The sequence below is a fragment of the Syzygium oleosum genome, unplaced genomic scaffold (assembly GCF_021117445.2).
Source record: "Syzygium oleosum isolate NSW1041296 unplaced genomic scaffold, Sole_v2.1 Sole_v2.07, whole genome shotgun sequence".
Classification (NCBI taxonomy): domain Eukaryota; kingdom Viridiplantae; phylum Streptophyta; class Magnoliopsida; order Myrtales; family Myrtaceae; genus Syzygium; species Syzygium oleosum.
The window spans coordinates 3,097,013-3,120,335 of record NW_026607491.1 but is presented as its reverse complement, the minus strand read 5'-3'; the positions used below and the strand labels follow the sequence as shown (position 1 = coordinate 3,120,335).

Sequence of the window (23,323 nt, the reverse complement as noted above, 5' to 3'; positions counted from 1 at the left end):
ATTTTTCGTGGTATTAACCCTTAATTAAAACCCTAATGGCGTTCTTACTTTTTATCACATGGACATGTCAAGAAAATAAAAACATCAAGCACTTATAAAGGCGAATTCAATGACACATTTCAACCTCTAAAACTTTTCTGCGGAACTTCAAAAGAAAACAATCCCTTCTGTTATCTAGAAGGCCGATATTATAATTTAAGAAGTAAAAATTGTCATCGGCTTATCTTATAACTGCATCTCCGTTTTCATGGAGGTTTAAGCGATATCGTTTAACTATAAGCAGCTCGTATCTGGTGAAGGCCATTTTCATGTGGGATAATGATACTATTAGCCCATCGACTTTTGTCAAATGTGCGATTTCTAAACTTCTATTCAACGTTGCAATTGTTAAGGCTAGCACAACAACTTAGAGGGGCATGAGTAGATTGTTTTAAGTAAATTTGAACTTTTTTCGCGGAATGCTTGCGAGTATGCTTTAGTAGATGCAGAACCAATTAAACAAATATCGGTACTTATACAAATAGATAAATCAATGAGATAAAAAGATAAAAAAAATTTGCAAGCAGAGTGGTTCGGCTTATAACAAAGCTTACATCCACTCTCTCGAACTAACAATCGAGAATCATACTGGAATTTACTAGTAATCTTCAAGTGGTTAAAGATGGTAGCGGGTGCTGAATTTACTAGTAATCTTCAAGAGGTTAAAAGAGAGTAGACTTGAAGCTAGTAGATAGCCCTACAAAAACACAAGCACATCTATCACTATTAACACCCTCTGTTTACATATCATAAAGCTCAAAAAACCTTCCCTTTCAAATAATCTAAATCAGAATATAAGCAGTAATCACACTTAGAAGCATGACAAAATTCAAGGGGGAAAACGACACGAATGGCTCTTAAACTATAGCCCAATATGCAATATGATAAACTTTTAATATGTTCAATATGGTCCATGAACTTTTGGTACATGTTCAATTTAGTCTTCAAATTATATGAAAATGTTCAATATTATCCCTAATCTTGAATAAATTGAATGACAATATTGAACATTTTCATATAACTCGGGGACTACATTGAACATGTATCAAAAGTCGATGGATCATATTAAACAAATTAAAAGTTGAGGGATCACATTGAACAAATTAGAAGTTTAGGAATCACATTACACATTGAGTCAAAATTTATGGATTATTTGTGTCATTATCTCATTCAAGGCGATAGAGAGTAGAAGCTTTCCAATTTCCGCCGTTGTCCTTAGCAATCTTTGAGTCCCTTTTATAAACTTCCAAGCCTTGATCTGGCCGTTGGGAAGTCCTAACTAGGTCAAAAGGTCCGTTGGACACGAACATCTCCTTAGCCGGTCTACGGACTGCACAATCAGTCTGCCATTGCCGAGTTAAAATGGAGGTTACCATCATTAAAGACTTCTACTTCTGTCCAGTGTCTAACTCTCTGAATGCTTGCACAAAAGGGGAAGTGCTGCTATGATTTTCTTTGGGTTAAATTCTTTGGACCTCTGGACCCGAAAGCTAGTAATTAACCTCTGATTTAAATTTAAATCAACTCAAAAGAGGTCCGGTTCTTCTTATTTAGGTAGCAGAAAGCACGTCAAACGTCTTCCACCTCGTCTATAGCAGGAACTCCTTCTACTAGCGGTCCTTCTAGTTCTTTCACGCTTCTTACCGAAAATGATTGGTCACCATCTATCCTTCAGTCCTTCCAAGTGGTTTTGGCGATTCTAGTTCTACTCAGCTGTTCACCGTTTTGGTGTTCATCCAAGTATGCACGAACTTCCCCGTTCTACGACCTTTTCACCCTCTACTCTGGTCCATCCAACTTTCAAACACCTTCTGTGCCTGATATCGTATTTATCCCTGTTAGAGGTAGAGCAATCCTAGCTTTTGACGATATTGTTGGGACACGATCCGCATATCACTTGTGCATATATAAAATGTTGCTCCACCAAGAATGCACAAATTAGTAACCTTTGATTATTTTGTCATCTTCAAAACACTATAGATAGTTTTCCCATCTCTCGAAACTTTCAACTGATTCAATTAAGACCTCAACATATTATAAATATTGGAGTAATGACATCGCAAGTACGTGAATTTTTCTGGTCTTACAATGAAGTACCTAAACTTTTTTTTCGATTAAATACATCAACTTTTCAATAGTTGATCAATGTGAAGCCCCCCTTAAAATCACGAACGCCATTAAATAGCCATTAAATGTGGACACTAATGCCAATAAATAATGTCCACTATAGCATCCAGTGTGGTCTCTTAAAATGATGTCACGTTAATCGAGATACGTTGGAACTTAATTTAACAAAAAAAATGTTTAGGAACTCGATTGTAAAACATGCAAAAGCTTGCCACTTTAAAATGTTCACCATTTTCTAATAGTCAGTGCTAACAAAATTTGTTAAGAAGGACAACAATTTAGTAAAACTAACATAGAAATCAGAGAGAATTATGCATGTGAATTCCGTACGTGCAAAAATTCACTCATGTTACAGAAAGAGCACGTGGTCCTTCTCTACATGCACGTTTCCCTTTAAATAAATAAAAAAAATCTTCACTCGAGCACTTTAAATAGACATTTTCATCTATCTCACACTCATCGATAGCAAAAATTCGTAAAAGAATAAGAACAGCGACATATGTGTTGGTAAAATATATGGAGAACTTAGTTAGAGATGAAATTAGATCGATTGAAAGTTTAGGGGAGGCATTTGTGCATTGAATGAAATTTCAGGAACCTAATCAAACAATAATCGAGCGTTTAGGAATGACATCAGGCATTGGATAGAAAATCGAAGACAAATAATGCCGTTATCGCTTAAATGGTTTAACAAATCGTGTCGAAAGATGGAACTCGGTTGGACTATTTTGCCTTTGCACTTTTAGCATGTATGAAAACCACCCCCAGCTAAATTCTCAAGCCTTATCAATAACTCGGTTGGACTATTTTGTTCATTTCATTTTTTTTTCTCTTTTTCCATTGTGACCAACAAGAGCCTGTAAGCCCTCACGGCAACAATGACAAAAATATTAAAAAAAATTACAAAAATTACAAAAATTGTTCGTACTAGAACCAGCCGTGTTACATAAGATGACCAACGTCCATGTTAACGATTTTCGGTCATTGATAAATCATCAAAAGATTCATGACTAAATTGATCAAATTAAAAGGTTTAGAACTGAATTAACATCCATACAATATAGTTAGGATTTTGTAATTTTCTCCTAAATTCAACGCATGCCACGTGTATTTGGTAAATGAATTTGTGTAGCTTTTTTCGTTTTTAAAGATGGTAGGTAGTTATTAATTTTAGCAATTGAGAGAAGCTTCTAATGAAGAAAATAAAGATAAAAACAAGCCCATGCTTTTTCTACTCCACTTTTGGCTTCCGACACTCTTATTACCGATATTAGTGCATTTTGGGCATTTATTAACCATGCTTAATTAAAAAGAAAAGCATTCAAATTTTTAATGTGTCAACTACCTATATCAGTAGAAGAATTGAGGGAAAATTACTAAAAAAATTCCTAAACAGTTTAATTGTGCTGATTTTGTCTTAAACATTTTGGCAATTTGCCAATTTAATCCTAAAACCTTTGAGGATTTGGTAATTTAGTCATTCCGGCTAATTTTAGTTGAAAATTGCTGATGTAGTGGTCTAGTCAGCGACTACCATCCTACGTGGCACGCCTAATGCTGACGTGGACAATTTTTATTGTTTTTTTTTAATATTTGAAATTTTTCTTCGTTTTTCTTTTTTTTTCCTTTTCTTTTCTTTTTCATTTTTCTCTTTTTCCCTCCGACCCTCACCGGTGACCGGCGATGGGCAGTGGAGGGAAAAAGGGGAAAAGAAAAAAGAAAAAGTAAAGAAAATAAAAAGGAAAAAAAGAAGAACAAATTCATAAAATTATAAAAATTATAAAAATTATAAAAATTGTCCACATTAACGTAGGCTGTGCCACGTAAGACGGATAATGCCAACTAGATCATGTCAGCGATTTTCGACCAAAATTAGCTTGAATAATTAAATTGACAAATCGTCAAAAGGATTAGAATTAAATTAGCACAATTGAAAGGTTCATGACTAAATTGGCCTCCGTATAATAGGATTATGACTTTTTTGGACAATTTTCCCAAAGAATTGAGGTAATTGAAATTGTGAACTTTCCATATTTAGTAAATTAAACAAGTAAAAGAGCATACGCAGGGATGGAGAGGTAGGCTGTTTTAACAATGGCTGCATTAATATAACGATGTTAATTAGTTTTCTGTAATATAACTATAGCCCTTAGCCACGCTAAGAGCGTGACAAATTGGAGATGGATCCGGTCATTTTTAGTTGGAAAATAGCGTTATTAATTTCAAATATGAGATATGCGATCCATGAAAATAGGGTATTTGTTAGAGCTATCGAATTTTTATTTCAATAATACATAATTTGCTCTTGAAATCTGTCATATTGGAAACTTTTTTTCATATTAAAAATAAGGACTTTTTAGTCATTTGGAGGGCGGACTCCATATTTAGAAGTCGGTTCCATGATAATAATTAGTATAGGTGATGGTAATTACTTTTCTTTTAATTTATTTTGTTTCATCGTTTTCAGTTAAAGGAAAAGATTGCAATTTGTACGGACTTTGTCAAGTTCTAAGTGTAATTCACGTGCAAAACAAAACAAGATTTATCATGGATCGAAGCTAATAAACGTAAATTTTTAGTGGGGTCAAAGGCCAAATAGAAAGCAAAACGAACTGAAGTTTCTTATGAGAATACGTCCATACGATATATGATTGCAAAATATTCAATCTAGCTCCTCAATTTTTTATGGTGCAATTGGATCATAAATTATACAATTTTTTTTTTCTATTTAGTCATTCTGTCAAAACTATAGACAAAGATGCTAGCGTAGCTATTAATTGCCATTAAAAATTGAAGTGTCGTCCTACATTGCAATTTGCCATGATCAGGGGAAAATAAGAGAGGAAAAAATCATACAAAAAATCGGGGAGGGGAAGGGCATCCTAGCGAAGGCGACGGCGCACAGTTCGACCACTAGTCGACATTATTGACTGTCACGGGCGATTGGGCACTCGCCACTGCCGCTTTGGAACACCATACCTGGGCGCTCGCTGCCGACACCCCCAGAGAACACCTCCCGTGCAGTAACATGCAGAGAGAGAGAAGGCGAAATCAGGGCTCTTGCCGGCCTTGCCACAGAGACCAAACAGTGTCATTACTACTTCTAAGGATTAAGAACACATTGCAGTGTTGTAAGATCGAACTGAGTTCGACTATTTCGCCTTGCACTTCCAGCACGTATGAAATCACCATAGCTAAATCTCAAAGCATTATCATGATAAAAATTTAGTATTCTTCAGCCATTACAGAAAAATCTGTCATTAGTTCATTGAATGACAAGATTTGACAAAAAAAAAGTCCGAAAAAAGTAATTAAATTCTTGAACTCCATATAACTCTTCTTTCCCTACGTATTTTCTCATTTCTGATATGTTAATTTTTTAATGTTATTTGCTAATCCCTTCCACTAATGATCGAGCATACCATACAAGATTACTCACATAATATAAAACTTTGTGCTTGGATGAATTCTAGTCCGTATAAGCGAAAGATGCGTTAGTAGGAAAGAGAAAAAGATGGCTATCAAGTAATTTTATTTAGCATGTGAGACACACAAGGAATAACAAAGTCCTCACCCTATCGCCATCTCCACAGATCAACAATGTGTAAGATAGTCATAACGATTTGATACATCATAACCACTCAATGTCCTTCGACGATCGAACGACAATGCTTCCATGTGGCCGTGCTCTTCTGCAAGATCTCCGATTCGCGAGGCGCGAATTTGCCGGTGCTGAGGACGATCTCAATGAGCTCGGAGTGACAAGGATGACCAAACTTCAGCAGAACACCGCAGCAAGGGTCGGTGACCTCGGGGCCCTTGTGAAAGATATTCTGAAAGATCTCGATTCCGCATTCTTCGGTCATGTTTTTGAGACATAGTTCGATGGAGCTATCGTAACCCGGCGCCGGTTGATGAGCATCTTCGGCGAGCCCCAGCTCGAACAGGACGAAGCACGCGAAAAGAAGCGCAGAGAAGGCTATGGTGGATTTGGCCATGTTTTTCGAATGGTGTATCTCTCACTTATTCTTTATTTTGGTTTCTATTTGAAGGATGCGTTTGACAGGAGAGATATACGGGTGCTTTTATAGTGATGGCAAAGAGTGGTTCATTAATGCTTCATAACAACTCTTCATTTATTTACGAAGCAAGAGGATAGCAAGTTACAAATTATGGCGAATCTTGCGAGTTTCATCATTGTTCGTGATCCTTAGTCCGAATGAAATCTTCAGTTTAATCTTCAGTTTACCTCATTAATTAAAGGGTTAATACCACGAAAAACTAACCCGGTACACTTTATGACAATTTTACCCCAAATTATTTTTTACCATAAAAAACCCCAAATACATTTGTGACAAATCTACCCCAACTATTTTTTGACCACCAAAACCCCAAACGATATACTGTGACAATTTTACCGAACTAATTTTTTAATATTATTTTTATTTTTCGAATTTTTTATTAATTTTTTTTCTTTACTTTTTCTTTTCTTTTCTTTTCAACCTCGGCCGGTCGCCGGACCAGCGATCGGCCGAGGCCGAGCCGAGGTCGCCGCGCCAGCGAGGCTCGCCTCGCCGGCTTAGAGTCGGCCGAAGGCCGAGCGCGACTCGCGGCGAGCTCGACCGCAGGTGGCGCGCACGCGCCGACTTGGCGGTGATCCTTAGTCCGAATGAAATCTTCAGTTTACCTCATTAATTAAAACCCTAATGGCGTTCTTACTTTTTATCACATGCACATGTCAAGAAAAGAAAAACATCGCAGCCACGCACGCGAGGTCGAGCCTCGCCGCTGGTGCGGGGCGAGTTGCAGGGCCGAGGCTCGACCCTGCGGGCGAGGTCGAGCCCGACTCGCCGCGGCGAGCCGGCCTCGCCACAGGCGGGCCGACTCAGGCTTCCACTCTGGTGCCGCGGTCGGCGACCGCTAGAGGTTGAAGAGAAAAGAAAAAAAAAGTAAAGAAAAATAAAAAATTAATAAAAAATTCGAAAAATAAAAAATAATATTAAAAATTAGTTCATGGTAAAATTATCACGTGTATATTCTTTAGGGTTTTTGTGGTCAAAAAATAGTTCGGGGTAGATTTGTCACAAGTGTACCAATTTGGGGTTTTTTATGGTCAAAAAATAGTTTGGGGTAAAATTATAACAAGTGTACCAGGTTTAGGATTTTTCGTGGTATCAACCCTTAATTAAAACCCTAATGGCGTTCTTGCTTTTTATCACATGGACATGTCAAGAAAATAAAAACATCAAGCACTTATAAAGGCGAATTCAATGACGCATTTCAACCTCTAAAACTTTTCTGCGGAACTTCAAAAGAAAACAATCCCTTCTGTTATCTAGAAGGCCGATATTATAATTTAAGAAGTAAAAATTGTCATCGGCTTATCTTATAACTGCATCTCCGTTTTCATGGAGGTTTAAGCGATATCGTTTAACTATAAGCAGCTCGTATCTGGTGAAGGCCATTTTCATGTGGGATAATGATACTATTAGCCCATCGACTTTTGTCAAATGTGCGATTTCTAAACTTCTATTCAACGTTGCAATTGTTAAGGCTAGCACAACAACTTAGAGGGGCATGAGTAGATTGTTTTAAGTAAATTTGAACTTTTTTCGCGGAATGCTTGCGAGTATGCTTTAGTAGATGCAGAACCAATTAAACAAATATCGGTACTTATACAAATAGATAAATCAATGAGATAAAAAGATAAAAAAAAATTGCAAGCAGAGTGGTTCGGCTTATAACAAAACTTACATCCACTCTCTCGAACTAACAATCGAGAATCATACTGGAATTTACTAGTAATCTTCAAGAGGTTAAAGATGGTAGCAGGTGCTGAATTTACTAGTAATCTTCAAGAGGTTAAAAGAGAGTAGACTTGAAGCTAGTAGATAGCCCTACAAAAACACAAGCACGTCTATCACTATTAACACCCTCTGTTTACAGATCATAAAGCTCAACGACCCTTCCGTTTCAAATAATCTAAATCAGAATATAAGCAGTAATCACACTTAGAAGTACGACAAAATTCAAGGGGGAAAACGACACAGATGGCCCTTAAATTTTGGCCCAATGTGCAATGTGATCAACTTTTAATTTGTTCAATATGATCCCTGAACTTTTGGTACATGTTCAATTTAGAATTCAAATTTTATGAAAATGTTCAATGTTATCCCTAATCTTGAATAAATTGAAGGACAATATATAATCCGGGGACTACATTGAACATGTATTAAAAATCGATGGATCATATTGAACAAATCAAAAGTTGAGGGACCACATTGAACAAATTAGAAGTTCAGGGATCACATTGCACGTTAGATCAAAATTTATGGATTATTCGTTTCATTATCTCATTCAAGGCGATAGAGAGTAGAAGCTTTCCAATTTCCGCCGTTGTCCTTAGCAATCTTTGAGTCCCTTTTATAAACTTCCAAGCCTTGATCTGGCCGTTGGGAAGTCCTAACTAGGTCAAAAGGTCCGTTGGACACGAACATCTCCTTAGCCGGTCTACGGACTGCACAATCAGTCTGCCATTGCCGAGTTAAAATGGAGGTTACCATCATTAAAGGCTTTACTTCTGTCCGGTGTCTAACTCTCTGAATGCTTGCACAAAAGGGGAAGTGCTGCTATGATTTTCTTTGGGTTAAATTCTTTGGACCTCTGGACCCGAAAGCTAGTAATTAACCTCTGATTTAAATTTAAATCAACTCAAAAGAGGTCCGGTTCTTCTTATTTAGGTAGCAGAAAGCACGTCAAACGTCTTCCACCTCGTCTATAGCAGGAACTCCTTCTACTAGCGGTCCTTCTAGTTCTTTCACGCTTCTTACCGAAAATGATTGGTCACCATCTATCCTTCTGTCCTTCCAAGTGGTTTTGGCGATTCTAGTTCTACTCAGCTGTTCACCGTTTTGCTGTTCATCCGAGTATGCACGAACTTCCCCGTTCTACGACCTTTTCACCCTCTACTCTGGTCCATCCAACTTTCAAACACCTTCTGTGCCTGATATCGTATTTATCCCTGTTAGAGGTAGAGCAATCCTAGCTTTTGACGATATTGTTGGGACACGATCCGCATATCACTTGTGCATATATAAAATGTTGCTCCACCAAGAATGCACACATTTGTAACCTTTGATTATTTTGTTATCTTCAAATCACTATAGATAGTTTTCCCATCTCTCGAAACTTTCAACTGATTCAATTAAGACCACAACATATTATAAATATTGGAGTAATGCCATCGCAAGTACGTGAATTTTTCTGGTCTTACAATGAAGTACCTAAACTTTTTTTTTCGATTAAATACATCAACTTTTCAATAGTCGATCAATGTGAAGCCCCGTTAAAATCACGAACGCCATTAAATAGCCATTAAATGTGGACACTAACGCCAATAAATAGCCATTAAGCTCCATTCGTTTGGCGGAAAATATTTGGAAAATATTTTCCCGGAAGTCATTTTCCTGAAAAATGTTTTCCTGGAACACAATTTTCTGGTGTTCGGCTAAAATCTGAAAAAGTTTCGGAAAATATTTTCTGGTGTTCGGCGACCACCGATCCGGCGGCGTCCGGCGACCGGCGGCGGCGATCGGCAACCGGCGGCGGTCGGAGGCAGCGGGCAGCGATCGGCGGTGACCGACGATCGACGGCCGGGTAACCGGCGGCGGCCGACGACCGACGGCGACCGACGACCGGCGGCGACTAACGACCGGCGGCGGTGGACCGGCGACTGCCGACCGGCGGTGGCGGCGACGACAGTGGCGGCCGGCCGACGATCAACAAAGTGGACCGGCGACCGACAACCGGTGGCGGCGATCGCGACGACGACAGCGGCCGTCCGATCGGGCGGCGCGACCACACGGCCGGCGCGGCGGACGCCGGCGGCGGCGACCGACGGCCGACGGCGGCGACCGACGGCCGACGGCGGCGACCGGCGATCAACTTCCTCTCCCACGGAACAAAGAGAAAATCATTTTCTCCCAAAGTGAAGGCAAAATTGCCCATGGGAGGGAAAATATTTTCCATGGGAAGTTATTTTCTGCCCCCCGAACACTGGAAAATCCAGAAAATATTTTCCTGGAAAATTTTCCTGGAAAACATTTTCCGCCAAACGAACGGAGCCTAAATATCCACTATAGCATCCAGTGTGGTATCTTAAAATGATGTCACGTTAATTGAGACACGTTGGAACTTAATTTAACAAAAAAAAATGTTTAGGAACTCGATTGTAAAACATGCAAAAGCTTGCCACTTTAAAATGTTCACCATTTTCTAATATTCAGTGCTAACAAAATTTGTTAAGAAGGACAACAATTTAGTAAAACTAACATAGAAATCAGAGAGAATTATGCATGTGAATTTCGTACGTGCAAAAATTCACTCATGTTACAGAAAGAGCACGTGGTCCTTCTCTACATGTACGTTTCCCTTTAAATAAATAAAAAAAATCTTCACTCGAGCACTTTAAATAGACATTTTCATCTATCTCACACTCATCGATAGCAAAAATTCGTAAAAGAATAAGAACAGCGACATATGTGTTGGTAAAATATATGGAGAACTTAGTTAGAGATGAAATTAGATCGATTGAAAGTTTAGGGAAGGCATTTGTGCATTGAATGAAATTTCAGGAACCTAATCAAACAATAATCGAGCGTTTAGGAATGACATCAAGCATTGGATAGAAAATCGAAGACGAATAATGCCGTTATCGTTTAAATGGTTTAACAAATCGTATCGAAAGATGATCTCGGTTGGACTATTTTGCCTTTGCACTTTTAGCATGTATGAAAATCACCCCCAGCTAAATTCTCAAGCCTTATCTATGACAAAACTTTAGTACCCTTCGGCCATTATAAAGGATCTGTCATTGAATTCATTTGAATTGACAAGTTTAGATAAAAAAAAATAGAAAAAAGCAATTAAAATCATGAACTCGATCACTCTTCTTTTCCCTTTTTATATTTTAACTTTTTCACGTTATTTGATGATCAAGCATACGACATGTATCATATATATGTAAACTTACACAGGCATGAGCCAATATGGGTAACTTTGCGCTTCAATGGATTCTAGTCCATATAAGCAAAAAATACATTACTCAAAAAAGTTCAATATCAAGTATATTATTTAGCACTTCGACCAAAAAAAACAAGTATATTATTTAGCATGTAAAATACACCTTCAACAGAGAAGGGATAACAAGTCCTCTCCCTATCACCATCTCCACAAATTAACAATGTGTAAGATAGTCAAACCATCATAGCCGAAAGATTATATCAGTGTCCTTCAACGATCGAACGACAACGCTTCCATGCGGCCGTGCTCTTTTGCAAGATCTCCGCTTCGCGGGTCGCGAATTTACCGGTGCTGAGGACGATCTCGATAAGCTCGGAGTGACAAGGGTGACCAAACTTCAGCAGGACGCCGCAGCAAGAGTCGGTGATCTCGGGGCCCTTGTGAAAGATGTTCTGAAAGACCTCGATTCCGCATTCTTCGGTCATGTTCTTGAGACACGGCTCGATGGAGCTGTCGTAGCCCGGCGCCGGTTCGCGGGCCTGTTTGGCGAGTCCCAGCTCGAGCAGGACGAAGAACGCGAGTAGGAGCGCGGGAAAGGCAATGGCGGATCTGGCCATTGTTTTGTTTTTCGAATGCTGTGTATCTCCCACTTTTCTTTATATTTTGGTTTCAGTTTGAAGGATGTGCTTGATAGAAGATGTGCGGGTGCTTTTATAATGATGTCGAGGAGTAGTTCGTTAATGCTTCATAACTATTCTTCATTTATTAAGGCGTTTAACGATTCTCGTGCGGTTATAATTTGTTCATGATCATTAGATTGAGATCTTCTATTTTAAACGTTATTAATTAGACCATAATGACCTTCTGGCTTTTGTCACATGCACATGTCCAGAAAAAACATCGAGAACTTACAAACAAAATCACGTCCAATGACTTTGGAAAGCTAATTAAAACTGTTGTCTCCACACAAGTATTGCTTAATTTATGAAGGAATTCGCATGTCCCGAAAAAGTTGTGCGTGATAGACTCGGTTTTCCCTTGCTAAACGCACTCATTTTCTCCCTCGAAAATAGATTTAATCTAGATGGAAGTGTTGATAAATTTATACTTAGACTCCGTTTGTTTCGTAAATAACAATTTCCAGAAAAATATTTTCTGAATTTTCAGGCGTTTGGCCCAAGAAAAACGGATGAGTTAAAAAAAAACACACAATTTCTATCAACGAAAACAAGTCCTTTAAAATAGGGGAAAATGATTTTTGCTCGTCTCATCTCACGCATGACACAGCCCCTAGCTCATTTTCCCTGCTCTGAAAATCGCGCTCTCGCTCTACAATCTCTCCTTGTACTCCGACACGGCCAATTACTCCACGAAGATGACGCCTTACACATCATCTTCATCATCCTCCTCCGATCACGACGACTTCTTTGAGTTCTCATCGATCGGGGACTCCCATTCCTCCTCCAACCTCCGCTCCTACGATCATCGTATCGGCTTCTGCGGGGATCCCGGGCCCCATACCCGTTTCCGTGGCTGCTCGTACCCAAGTTATTAAAGCCCGAAGAATGCATGTCTACTTTGGAAAAAAAATTTCCAATTCCTTTTCAGATTTCAGCCAAACATTATAACTTCTTAAAAAAAAAAATTCAAAAACGTCATATGTTTCGCAAAACAAACGGAGCATTAGTTAAGTAAAAATGTCTTGCACTTTCAGCGAGTATACTGGCATTGCCCCAGCTTAATCTCAAGCCTTTGTCATCGCACATGGGAAATTCACACTTCTCCAAGTAGAAATTTGACAGGGAAACGAACTGCAAACGGTTTAAATGGGAAGGTCGACATCGAAACTTTGGACTTGTACCGAGGGAGACATCTCTCATCAGAGTTGCCACGCCATTTATTTGCACGTCGACAAAGGAAAAGTTAGAACACCACGAAACAAAAAAAATGCCGCATGCCCCGGTGCTCCCGATCATGAGGATGTATCGGATTAATGACCGGTGCTCCAGGCATACCGTCCAGTCATTGCAATGAAGTTCAGTGGAGCACAAGCTGCTAAGTGATGGCAATATAGATCACCCAATGCATCACTTGCATCAATGGAAGTTTTAACCCATGAGACTGCCAAATGTTCTTCTCTCGGTCCATGTTGACGAGTACATAACTGAGTTAATGGGCATCTGTAGGTCCTGCTGAGATGAATCCCCCTAAACAGTGCAGGTTTAAACAATACTGGAGTTCACGGTTCGGCGCAAAAGGAAAAGATATGAAAGAATTAAGGAGCGAAACAAAATCTTAGCAAGAGTGGGAGAATTTACAATGTCGGCGGCTAGAACAAGTTTCTGCTCGATGCCAACGGCAACCCAAACTCTAAGGGTCACTTAGCTGCATCAACTATGACTCCATAGACACGAAAGAGGGGAAAACCGCTACAACACTAGGTCTGCGATTCCGATCAGCCGAAAGCCTTTTCGGGATTCATGTGAAACCCCACATCTCCCTTGACTATGTTCTCTGTGATGCAATCATGAGGGTGGGTTTCTTACTCCTTTTCTTGGCAGATTTAGTGATGGCATCACATATCTCTCTTTTCCTCTTGTTGATCCGGTTACCGTTACTGTTGTTATTTTTGTTCTTGCTCAAGTTATTGGTATTGTTGTTATCTCCCCCAGTACTTAATGAAGTCTTCCCCTGAACTTCCAAAGCATCCTTCACAAAGAATTTCAACCTCCATAAAGTAGATTCACTCTGCATAAGTCAGGTAACCAAAGATCATGAATCGTCCATGACTATGTCCAGCAAATAAAAAAAACCCTTGAATAATAGAACACAAGCCTCTTATGATGAGGGACAGATCAGGACCTGAGCATCCATGTCCAGGTTTATTTCCTCAGCTGTTGATTGGAAGCTTGGATCATTCTGAGCGACAATCTCCAATGCCTTAAGGAGATCTTCAGGAGACAACAAACTAAGGGCTGTGCCGATGTTTCTTTTCTCCTCAGTCGATATTTTCCTGAAATGAAATTCTCATGAGTTCCTCCTCATCTAGAAGAGAGAAATTGGCCAGACTCGTATCAGCCTTATTTGCAAAGCAAGCTTTACAAATGAAGGAACCTAAAGATGTCAAAGACAAATGTAGAGTATATTGAAACCATCGTTTCCTAAAGAAAAGGAGCTGGTGACCATGCAAAGGACTCCATGGTACTCCAACCAGCTATTGACTAAGCTTAAGCTCCTCCACTTTTTAGTTATTTACAACCAATTCCCTGTGTACATTCAATGTAGAACTTTATGCACCCTTATCGCATGCATCAAACATCTCTTCTAACTATCTCGAGCTATATTTATTAAACCTTCAAGCCAGCAGAATAGCGGATGCCTCATTGTGTCGATTGCATGCAATACTTAAGAATCCAGCCATTCTGTCACAAATTCTCTCAGCCATGTACGGAACTCAAGTTGTCCAACTCAGACTCCTATATTTGCACAATCAAGATTCTCAGACGGTGGTTTCTACTCCCAAATCTAAACATGACCAATCCTGAAAATCTAATGTTTTATCAGCCAACTAGCAAGATCTAAAAGTCCTTCAAATTAATCTACATGCCTCCTTTGTGAATCTGAGTTCATCAATGGCATCAGGAAACTCAAAATGATTCATCATACTTCATCCATGTTATAAGCTTTAACAAGGCATGAATATGATAGTATGGGCCAACTATTCAAGGTGAAGGCACCCACTTTCGGGGTAGCATCAACCGTCATGCATTTTTAGTCAGGACAATATACTCTTCAGTGGTTTGTTTCGTTCAACAGTTGCATAGTCTCGGCGCAAATAACGTAAATGCTGAAATTCGGATTGCAATTGTTCATCATCAGTGCCCAAGAGTACGGCAAGCAGTTAAAAGCATATCAGTAAATGCCCAGATGCTAGAAAGCACAATTTCAAAGCTAAATACAGATTGATATAGTTTCATCTAGAAGCTCCCTATGTATAGAGTTAAAAGCATAAACCAGAACAGGAGCAATCATCATAAAGCAGATTTCAATAAAACTTAAAGAATATTCCACAACAGATATACACTCATGTGAAACAGACCTGCATTTCCGAACAACCATTTCCCTAAGCTCTTCCAAATGCAAATCAACCTCATAGAGCTGAAAGTTCATGAAAATACAGGAGAAAACATCCCTTATTATTCTCAAGAATCCTAGCAAAAATATATCTAACAGAAAAAAAGAAATTTGCAATTAAAAGAAAGCATCTTGGTCATCTATGGATATGTGTATGTAAAAGAATATGTTCACCCCAACTATCAAATCACATATTATGCATATTGACAAGTCCAGTACCTCATTACTTATGTCTCTTGCCAACTTTGCATAAGCAGCCTCCTGAGCAAGCTGCATGTCCATCTGCGCAACTGACTCCTCCTCTTCTCGTCTTTTCTCCTAAATAAGTACGAATTATGATATAAATGACATTAAAAAGAGTAAGGGTATCTCTGTTTGAAAAAATTATGAGGATATTTGAGGAATCATGACAGTCCATCCAAAGGAAGTCATGGCCTGTAATGTTAATGGAACCTAGGGAAAAGTTTCAATCTGATAACCAGATCCGAACTAACCTCCTCGGTAACCTTGGGCAATAGCTGCAGCCACCTCTCCTCAAATTTTTCCAGCAAAGTTTTGGCCATTACGTGAACATCACTTTTTTCAGCATTATATTTCATTGCATTCTTGAAAACCAACCTCACATCACCACATATTTCACGGACATTTTTGTAACCAGTACCATCTTTAGCCTCCATTTGATTTTTTATTGTACTGAAGTCCATTGGCTTATCAATCACCTAAAACAGATCATCAAGAACAAAAAGTAAAACTGTCAAAAAGGAACTGCAAGAAGCAGAAAGTACAGCTTAGAACTGTCTGTCGTACTGACAACAGCACAAGTACATCAGATCCCACAAGATCAATGAAAAAAGAAGAAAGACAAGTTGGATCAGCCTGTCCTGAGTCCAACCAGTTGGAAAGTGAGCGGACCACTTGTATATGAAAAAGGACATTTTAAGATCAAAATCCAAGATCCAAATACATTAATATTTTGTAAAGATGACAATGATTTCTAAGATAAAATTATATGATTATATATATGCTTGATTTTTGTATATTTCTTAATGGAACAAGAAAGAAGATGTAACCAAAACACAAGAACTTCCTAAACCAACCATGCCTACAAGACTTCATGCCAACAACCATAATAAGCAGACATATGCATCAAGCATCATGTTGACATCAACAAGCATTATTACTGAATCAGAAAAATATAATAGAAAATGGACCATTATGGAGGCCATATGGAACAGAATTTGCATATAGAGTAGAAAAATAAGAACTAGAACAAGGCCGCCTCTTGATGCAACATTCTGAATTCTCAAAATCTTACTATCCAGAATATTTGGCAAATATAAATTTATTTGCTTACAAGTCACAATATTCTCAAAGTGAACATCTTTTGACTCAAGTTAAATTGATAAGACTGAAGTCATTCAGTTGATGATATTAATGAGTGGGCTTATGCAAGCATAGAGGAAAGCAAATTCCCCAAATCTCAGATATCAAATGACCATGAAGCAGTGTTGCGTTTTGATAAGCAATCAAACTATCACTGCTAAATATCTTAACATCGCAGATCCATCTGCAATGTGTTCAAAGTATAAAACTTTGTCATCTTGCTTCAATGGGTGATCCTGGGAATATTGCAAGAGGCACATGGAAGTGCATAGCAATCACAGGTATTCAGAAAGAGACGATAATATGTACCTCATAATAGTCGTCCAAGCCAAGAGCTTTAACATCTACAGGTTGCATAAAAGGCCATGCCCATTTGTGTTGAGTGATCTGACACCAATAGTCAAAATGTGATGCTTAACAAACATAGAAACAGCTAATATATAACATGAGGATTTCTCTATCTCTACCAATGGAAAAACATACTTTCTTTCTTGTGCAAGAAAATTGAGGACAGAAGACATGAGAAAGTTAAAACAGGCCAGAGGTTCAGTTAAGCTAAACACCTAAAATCAATTAAATAAAACACCAATGAAACTAACATTTAAGATAAAGACGGTTCAAAGAACGTTCCCACCCCCTATATGACTTACAAGGATGTGCATGTAAAGTAACTAGTTTGATCAATCCAACTAAGCAATGGATCTATACAGACAAAAGAGTATTTTCTAAAAGATATGTCAAAACCAAAAAATTAGACAAATAATGAAAACCTGTATGATGGATGGCAAGTTCATTAAGCTAGCCAGCCATTACAACAGTCATCTTGAAAGTTGATAGGGTAAACATATAAACCATCACCATAATCATATATTCATGTAAACCCAAAACCGTCATTATTTTAATTAAGAGGCCAAAATAGGACGTATGCTATGGCAACTCATTAATTTACTTGGTTAAAGGAGTCACTGCAGTGTACTGCATGATATATAAAATGAGCATAAACGTTAGACGATTACCTGACGCAATATTGTGCCAAATTGGCGCATGAGCTCCTGCATTCTCTTTGCAGCAGCTGCTTCTCTGCGAGATGCATCCAGTTGCAGCTTCTTTAAGCTAGGGATTTGCCTCTCTTTATCTTTATCCTTAACTACTGAGCTACCTTTCGAAGTGTTCACTTGCTTTTTACTTGTATTGAGATAGAACAGCTCAACTTCGTTGACTCTTTGCTCGAGCTGCAGAGGATAAAGCAATCATTAACATAAATCGATCATTTTTTTTTCCAGACTCCAAAAAACTTGCGCTTTACTGTAAGAAAATAACATGGAGAAAGGCAGCATAACGGCAGATGCTACTCATCAATGTGAAAGTAACCTGCATGTGCTTCTTCATCATTGTCTACCTTTTGTATTATTCAGCTATATCCACAAAAGGGGGAGCGTAAAGAAGAAAGAACATGGCAAGTTCACAAGCAAAAGAAAACCCAACATTGCCTCGATATCTTTTACGAGGCTATCACACGAATGCCTAATTCAAATTTGAGCCACGGCAAATACACGGCTCCCCTCCTCCTCCCCCTACCCAAACAAAAATTAACAAAAGATGTTTGGCAGAGTCCATTACATGAGCGACCCACACAATTCCTTCAAATCCCGATCAACATGGAAAAAGCATCCTTTCAAAGCCTTGCATATATTACCTGATCGACTTTCATGAGAATCTCATCCACGCGGTGCTTGTAACCGTCCAATTCCGGTACATTGGCCTCGTGTCTTCCTGTTCCAGCTATATCATTATCCTGTGCCGACTCTACCGAGGCACCCATCGCTTCCATCTGTTACCAAAATAAATCAATGTCATTACACAATCGTGACGACCACTAAATCCTAATTGCAAAGACAAAAAAACAATGTCCAATGTCGAAAAACACAATGCAAATGTCTCCACCGGCGTTCGATTAAAGCTGCAACCGCGGCCTCCCGGGGAATTGCGGCTAGACTGGAGTCGCGGGCAGATGCACTTACAAATTAAAGCGACATTCTCATCGAACAAGAGAAACACAACGAACCCAGCCAGCTTGATCCCTGGTAAAACTACCGGACAAAATCCTAAACCCGTTTCCAACACAACCACCCCAATCAAGGAAGAGTGCCGCAGCCTCGGGAGAACACCGTCGCCAACGGGAGAGGCTTAAATAAACTTTCTTTCGCACGAGCTACGTTCAATCAGCACGATGGGGTCGAGAAATGAGCGAAATTTCAAACGACCCATCATCGAGAGGCCAATTCGAGCAACACCCATCATCGAATCCTTCGCCAGAAGAGCCTCTAAACCAACTGCACGGTGCGGGGCTGGAAAAGACGATCCCGAATTGCCCCGTCCGTCCGGCGCTCCGAAAACGAGCGTCGGAGCACGAGCTCCACTCAGCACCATTCCGCCCGGCGATTTCCCGCACCCACCCCCCACAAGTACACCGCGAAAGAGGCGTATGGGAAGAGAGAAGAGATCGAACACGAAGAAGAAGAAGAAGAAGAAGAAGGGAAGATCAAAGCTGTGGTTTTTGAGCATTTGGAAAGCAAAGATTTTCTTACCGAAGCGAAGATGAAAGTGGGAGACGACTCCGAAGGCGATTTCGCCGGTGGAGGAGGGAGGAAGTTCACGGTCTGGGCTCCGTAATGGATATATTATTTTTCTGTTTCTTTTATTTTATTTTATTATTATTTTTCCTCTTTTTAACAGTCATATTTCGTATTTTCGAAGATATATTCTCCGGGGCATTTTTGTGATTTATGCTATTATGTTTTTGAGTTTCTTGGGAGAAAATCCCGAGGCCCTTCTTTCTTGAGTTTCACAACTCAAAATTTCGAGTATTGAATTTGGTTAAATTCACTTCATATCTATATTGATACAAAATTTCGATGTGCAAGTTTATTCACGGAAGATACTAGACTAGCTTTTACACATCACGCGCGCAATTCCTTAGTATCCTTTCCTTTTGTGTGTAAAATCACTTTCATATATGGGTTTGAAAACTCAATTGTCAAACTTTAATTTGTAGAGTTGGGCTTTTCAATTTGTGAAATTTTTTTAATCGTATCCCTATGTGGACTAAAAGCAGTGGGAAAAGTCAGACCGTCTATATCTTGCATTGTTGCTCCAATGGTCTTTTGTTTTTATTTTTTGCCGAAGACATTTTTCCAGTATAATTGGGTAGGCACAAACTAATTGTCCAACGTGGCACCAATTTTCTTTGAATCGTACTTCTAATCGACATTGGCAGACACATCGGTTCTAATTTCACAAAATCAAATACCCAGAGACTTTGAATGGAAAAGTTTCCTAACTATTTCAAGAACTCGATTGCATAAATCTTTGTTTAAAGACCACGTCGAAGATGTACCATGTATATGAAGACCAAATATGTACTTTTTTTTGTCCTAAATCATGTTTGGTTCCTTTAGCATTGTTGTTGATTCACCCTCCTTCCGTCAATGGGAAAATTGCACCACAAGTGCTTGTTTGTGAAATGCAATCGATTAATTAAGTCTTGAAACTTGTATTGAATGGTGAAATTTAAGAATACTAAGTATTTGGCTATTGAGTGTCACATATGCAACTTTAGGTGCGATTCATTGAAAGTATACTTGATTGTACTTTTTGACCAAAAAAAAATATTTAGAATTTGAGTGGACTAGTTGAAAGATTTAGTACTCGAGTACACTATTTACAAAAAGCTTAGAATTTCTCTTTCACTTTTCCCACTCATTAATAAGAGGGAGTAAAGATTTTGGTTCAATCGCAATAACCAGCTTCTCATTATCAATACAATTTCCGCTTCCAAAGGCTTTGATCTAACCCCTCTTGACTCTTTCAATAGATCATCGATTCAAGCCTCTATGATAAACAGTTCCATCTTGAAAATTAACTTAGACTCAACTTTTAGAAATGGTTCCGAACCTTTTTAAGAAAAAAGAAATTAGACATTATTTGCATTTTCACTTTGACAAAGCAATATTTGAAAAACGGAACCACCAAGTGGCATACCAATTGGCCAAAAAAAGGAATGAAAAGAGGAAGGTGGTGGGGGCATTCCGAGAATTGAACTCGGGACCTCTCGCACCCTAAGCGAGAATCATACCACTAGACCAAATGCCCTTCGCTGTTTCTCGTCCCTTCGAAATTTTTGATATAACTTTTAAACTCGTCCATATCCCCAGCTGCATAAAACCCTGCCCGTGTCTGCAGTTCGTCAGCTGCGAAGGTGCGGAACCAAAACCTCGGAGGAAGTGCAGCAGAGAGAAGGAGATGGCGAGATCAGCTCTTCTCAACCTGCTGCGCTCCCAGTCGAAGCATCGTCTCCCCTCCGCTTACTTCCACACGGGTCTTCTCTCTTTCTCTCTCTCTCTCTGCCCCTTAACTTCGACCTTTGTTGCTCTGCATCTCGATGGTCAAAACGTGTTTCGGTCGTGAAAGAAAAAGGAAAGGAAATGTTCTGCGTAATCGTTTTCGTTTGACTGCCTAACGAGAAGTTAAGTTAGCGCTGTTTCTGGTGCATTTCTTTTGAGAGAGAGAGAGAGAGAGCGTGTTTGATCCCGCTCGCTCTAGCTTTTGGAAGACCCACTTTGCTTGCGGGTTCTAGAAATGATGCGTCGCAAAGTTGCGTTTTTGAACCTGCCATGTTACGAATTGCTCGAGTTTCGGCTAGCCCGCGACGCGGATTCTCGTCCGGAGGCTGAATCCGTCTTGCGCGACCAAATAGCTGATTGTTGATCTAGATTGTGAAAGGATAGATCTTTTGCTATCTTGTGAAACGGTTATTTAAAGATGGGCTGGCTGGAAACTTAATTGCCATTGCCATATGCACTCTGCATCGGTGGTCGTTTTTTATCTTGTATCGAATTTCAAGGAAAAGGATCCTAATTGATGTGATCGATTCATTCCAGTTTGCTGCTGATGGTGTAAATGTTCTTTACTTAATTGAAGGTTCGCCATCTTTGTAGGACGCCATTCAATGCTTCTGAAATGGAGTCCAAGCATTGCTTAAAACCTTTTCATTTTGATGTTCAGCATGTTTTTATACCGAGTGCAGCCATTGCTTTTATCATTATTGTCAATGTTGATACCTCAGTCCAAAGTACTTGCTCTGTTCTGTTCATCTTCTTACGGATGCACTTCAGAAGCTCATGCTGTTAGGCTCTCTCAGAAGCTCAATCACTTGAGCTCATCTGTGCCTGAAGACAACTTAAGTAGAAATGAGAATCATTGAAGTTTTAGACAGTGTGACCATTGCCTACATGAGTGAAATGGCCATTGCTTTATCCCTCTTAAGGTTGCCAACATAAGCAAGTAAAATTCTCACCTGAATGGTTGGAGTCAAGTTTTGGCTCTTTGGCAAGCTTGCTGAAGTAACATAGGAAGTTCTGCAAAATGAGGCTGAGAAGGCTGATTGTCTTTGTAATTAATGGGTAGATGAGTCCATAGATGTTGAAATGATGATGATGGTTTAATCAATTTCAAAAGTGGTTTTGACTCAATTACTCAAAAACATCGTTCTTATTCTACAAGTCAATTTAATCTGCTTGCAGTTCCCTTTATCCTGTTCTTACGAAATTTTCATGCTCTTCCCATGTTTCAGGCCAACGGTTGTGTAGATCTTTAGCATCGCCTCGAACATGGAGTTGCAGACCCAGTTTGACCTCTGCCACCCAGCTTTCAGCTGGTCACAGAAGATGGCTGTCTCAGAGCACCGCAGCTGAAGAAGAAAGCAAGATCAGTGATGCACCACGGTCAGGGGGCCAAACTGGAGAAGATGAGAAAGTTGACATTGTTGTTTACCATGGTCCAGTTTCAACCACCATTAGGAAAGTGAAACTCCTATCACTCTCTAGCTGCTTCTTCTCCGTATTACTGGGACCTGTTATAACCTTCATGACATTACCAAATATGAGCATGATCCTAAAGGGTGTGATGGCATCTTCCGTCCTACTCATCAGCGCATCAACAACTGCGGCTCTTCATTGGGTTGTAAGCCCATACATTCATAAAATAAAGTGGCAGCCAGGTTCTGATAGTTTCGAGGTGGAGATGATGTCATGGTTAGCGACTTATGTTCCGAGGACGATCAAGTTCTCGGACATTAGGCCTCCAGAAACTAACAGGCCCGTTGTGACATTCAAGGCAAATGGGAAATTCTATTACGTGGATGAGGAGCACTGCCATGACAAGGCTTTGCTGGCCAGGCTGACCCCGACGGAAACGTCCAGTTCCTGAGTCTGCTTTCAAGAACTTGTAGGCGGAACCGGGCCAGTGGGAACTTTGGAGGAGATCTTGAGGGCTATGGCTTTCATTTTTGCCTTCTGATGAACTTTAAGTGGAGATCCTCTTTCTAGTCATGCATCTATACCTTTTAGATCTTTGTGAAACCATATCTGGGATTTTTGTTTTATCTTTCGACCAGATATGTTTCCAAACAATAAAGATTGGCAATTGCTACATAAATGGCCAAGTATTCGCGAGCGAAATCATCCTTTCACCGCCAGTGTCTGGAAAATGGCTATTGGTTTCTCCGTCTTGTTGTTTAATAATAGTTCACAGCAATGATTTCGCATCTACTTCTCCAAGT

At 39.5% G+C, this 23,323-nt stretch overlaps 4 protein-coding genes and 1 non-coding gene across 6 annotated transcripts; 1 reads left to right on the top strand and 4 right to left on the bottom strand.

Moving 5' to 3' along the window:
* Positions 1-5,739: 5,739 nt before the first annotated feature.
* On the bottom strand, positions 5,740-6,212 carry LOC130138575 (protein DOWN-REGULATED IN DIF1 11-like). Its single transcript, XM_056312959.1, has one exon. It carries the CDS (start codon positions 6,162-6,164, stop codon positions 5,808-5,810), a length of 357 nt encoding a protein of 118 aa, XP_056168934.1. The 5' UTR covers positions 6,165-6,212; the 3' UTR covers positions 5,740-5,807.
* A 5,102-nt stretch (positions 6,213-11,314) lies between these two features.
* LOC115690708 (protein DOWN-REGULATED IN DIF1 11-like) lies at positions 11,315-11,855 on the bottom strand. The gene has a single exon (XM_030617160.2). The coding sequence runs from the start codon at positions 11,802-11,804 to the stop codon at positions 11,448-11,450; it is 357 nt and encodes a 118-aa protein (XP_030473020.1). The 5' UTR covers positions 11,805-11,855; the 3' UTR covers positions 11,315-11,447.
* A 1,607-nt stretch (positions 11,856-13,462) lies between these two features.
* Positions 13,463-19,393, bottom strand: LOC115690715 (transcription factor GTE6-like). Of its 2 annotated transcripts, none has more exons than XM_030617163.2 (9): positions 19,293-19,393; positions 18,401-18,535; positions 17,721-17,936; positions 17,014-17,091; positions 15,816-16,040; positions 15,541-15,639; positions 15,287-15,345; positions 14,050-14,200; positions 13,463-13,935 (listed from the first exon to the last, which is right to left on the bottom strand). In XM_030617163.2, the coding sequence occupies exons 2-9, from the start codon at positions 18,533-18,535 to the stop codon at positions 13,693-13,695; spliced, it is 1,206 nt and encodes a 401-aa protein (XP_030473023.1). In that variant the 5' UTR covers positions 19,293-19,393; the 3' UTR covers positions 13,463-13,692. The 2 variants fall into 2 exon arrangements, with proteins under 2 accessions (XP_030473023.1, XP_030473026.1); XM_030617166.2 differs by lacking the exon at positions 19,293-19,393 and adding an exon at positions 18,726-19,212.
* A 1,391-nt stretch (positions 19,394-20,784) lies between these two features.
* TRNAP-AGG (transfer RNA proline (anticodon AGG)) lies at positions 20,785-20,856 on the bottom strand. Its single transcript has one exon. It is a non-coding gene; the product is annotated as a tRNA-Pro (tRNA).
* Positions 20,857-20,939: 83 nt separating this feature from the next.
* On the top strand, positions 20,940-23,233 carry LOC115690731 (uncharacterized). The gene is made up of 2 exons (XM_030617196.2): positions 20,940-21,082; positions 22,337-23,233. The coding sequence occupies exons 1-2, from the start codon at positions 21,007-21,009 to the stop codon at positions 22,969-22,971; spliced, it is 711 nt and encodes a 236-aa protein (XP_030473056.1). The 5' UTR covers positions 20,940-21,006; the 3' UTR covers positions 22,972-23,233.
* Positions 23,234-23,323: the final 90 nt, after the last annotated feature.

Coding starts and splice junctions, on each gene's coding strand:
- LOC130138575 (XM_056312959.1), bottom strand. CDS start 6,164: ATGGCCAAATCCACCATAGCCTTCTCTGCGCTTCTTTTCGCGTGCTTC.
- LOC115690708 (XM_030617160.2), bottom strand. CDS start 11,804: ATGGCCAGATCCGCCATTGCCTTTCCCGCGCTCCTACTCGCGTTCTTC.
- LOC115690715 (XM_030617163.2), bottom strand. CDS start 18,535: ATGGAAGCGATGGGTGCCTCGGTAGAGTCGGCACAGGATAATGATATA. Junction 15,640..15,815: donor TGCCCAAGGTTACCGAGGAG/GTTAGTTCGGAT, acceptor GTACTTATTTAG/GAGAAAAGACGAGAAGAGGA. Junction 14,201..15,286: donor ATGGTTGTTCGGAAATGCAG/GTCTGTTTCACA, acceptor ATTTCATTTCAG/GAAAATATCGACTGAGGAGA.
- LOC115690731 (XM_030617196.2), top strand. CDS start 21,007: ATGGCGAGATCAGCTCTTCTCAACCTGCTGCGCTCCCAGTCGAAGCAT. Junction 21,083..22,336: donor CTCCGCTTACTTCCACACGG/GTCTTCTCTCTT, acceptor CCCATGTTTCAG/GCCAACGGTTGTGTAGATCT.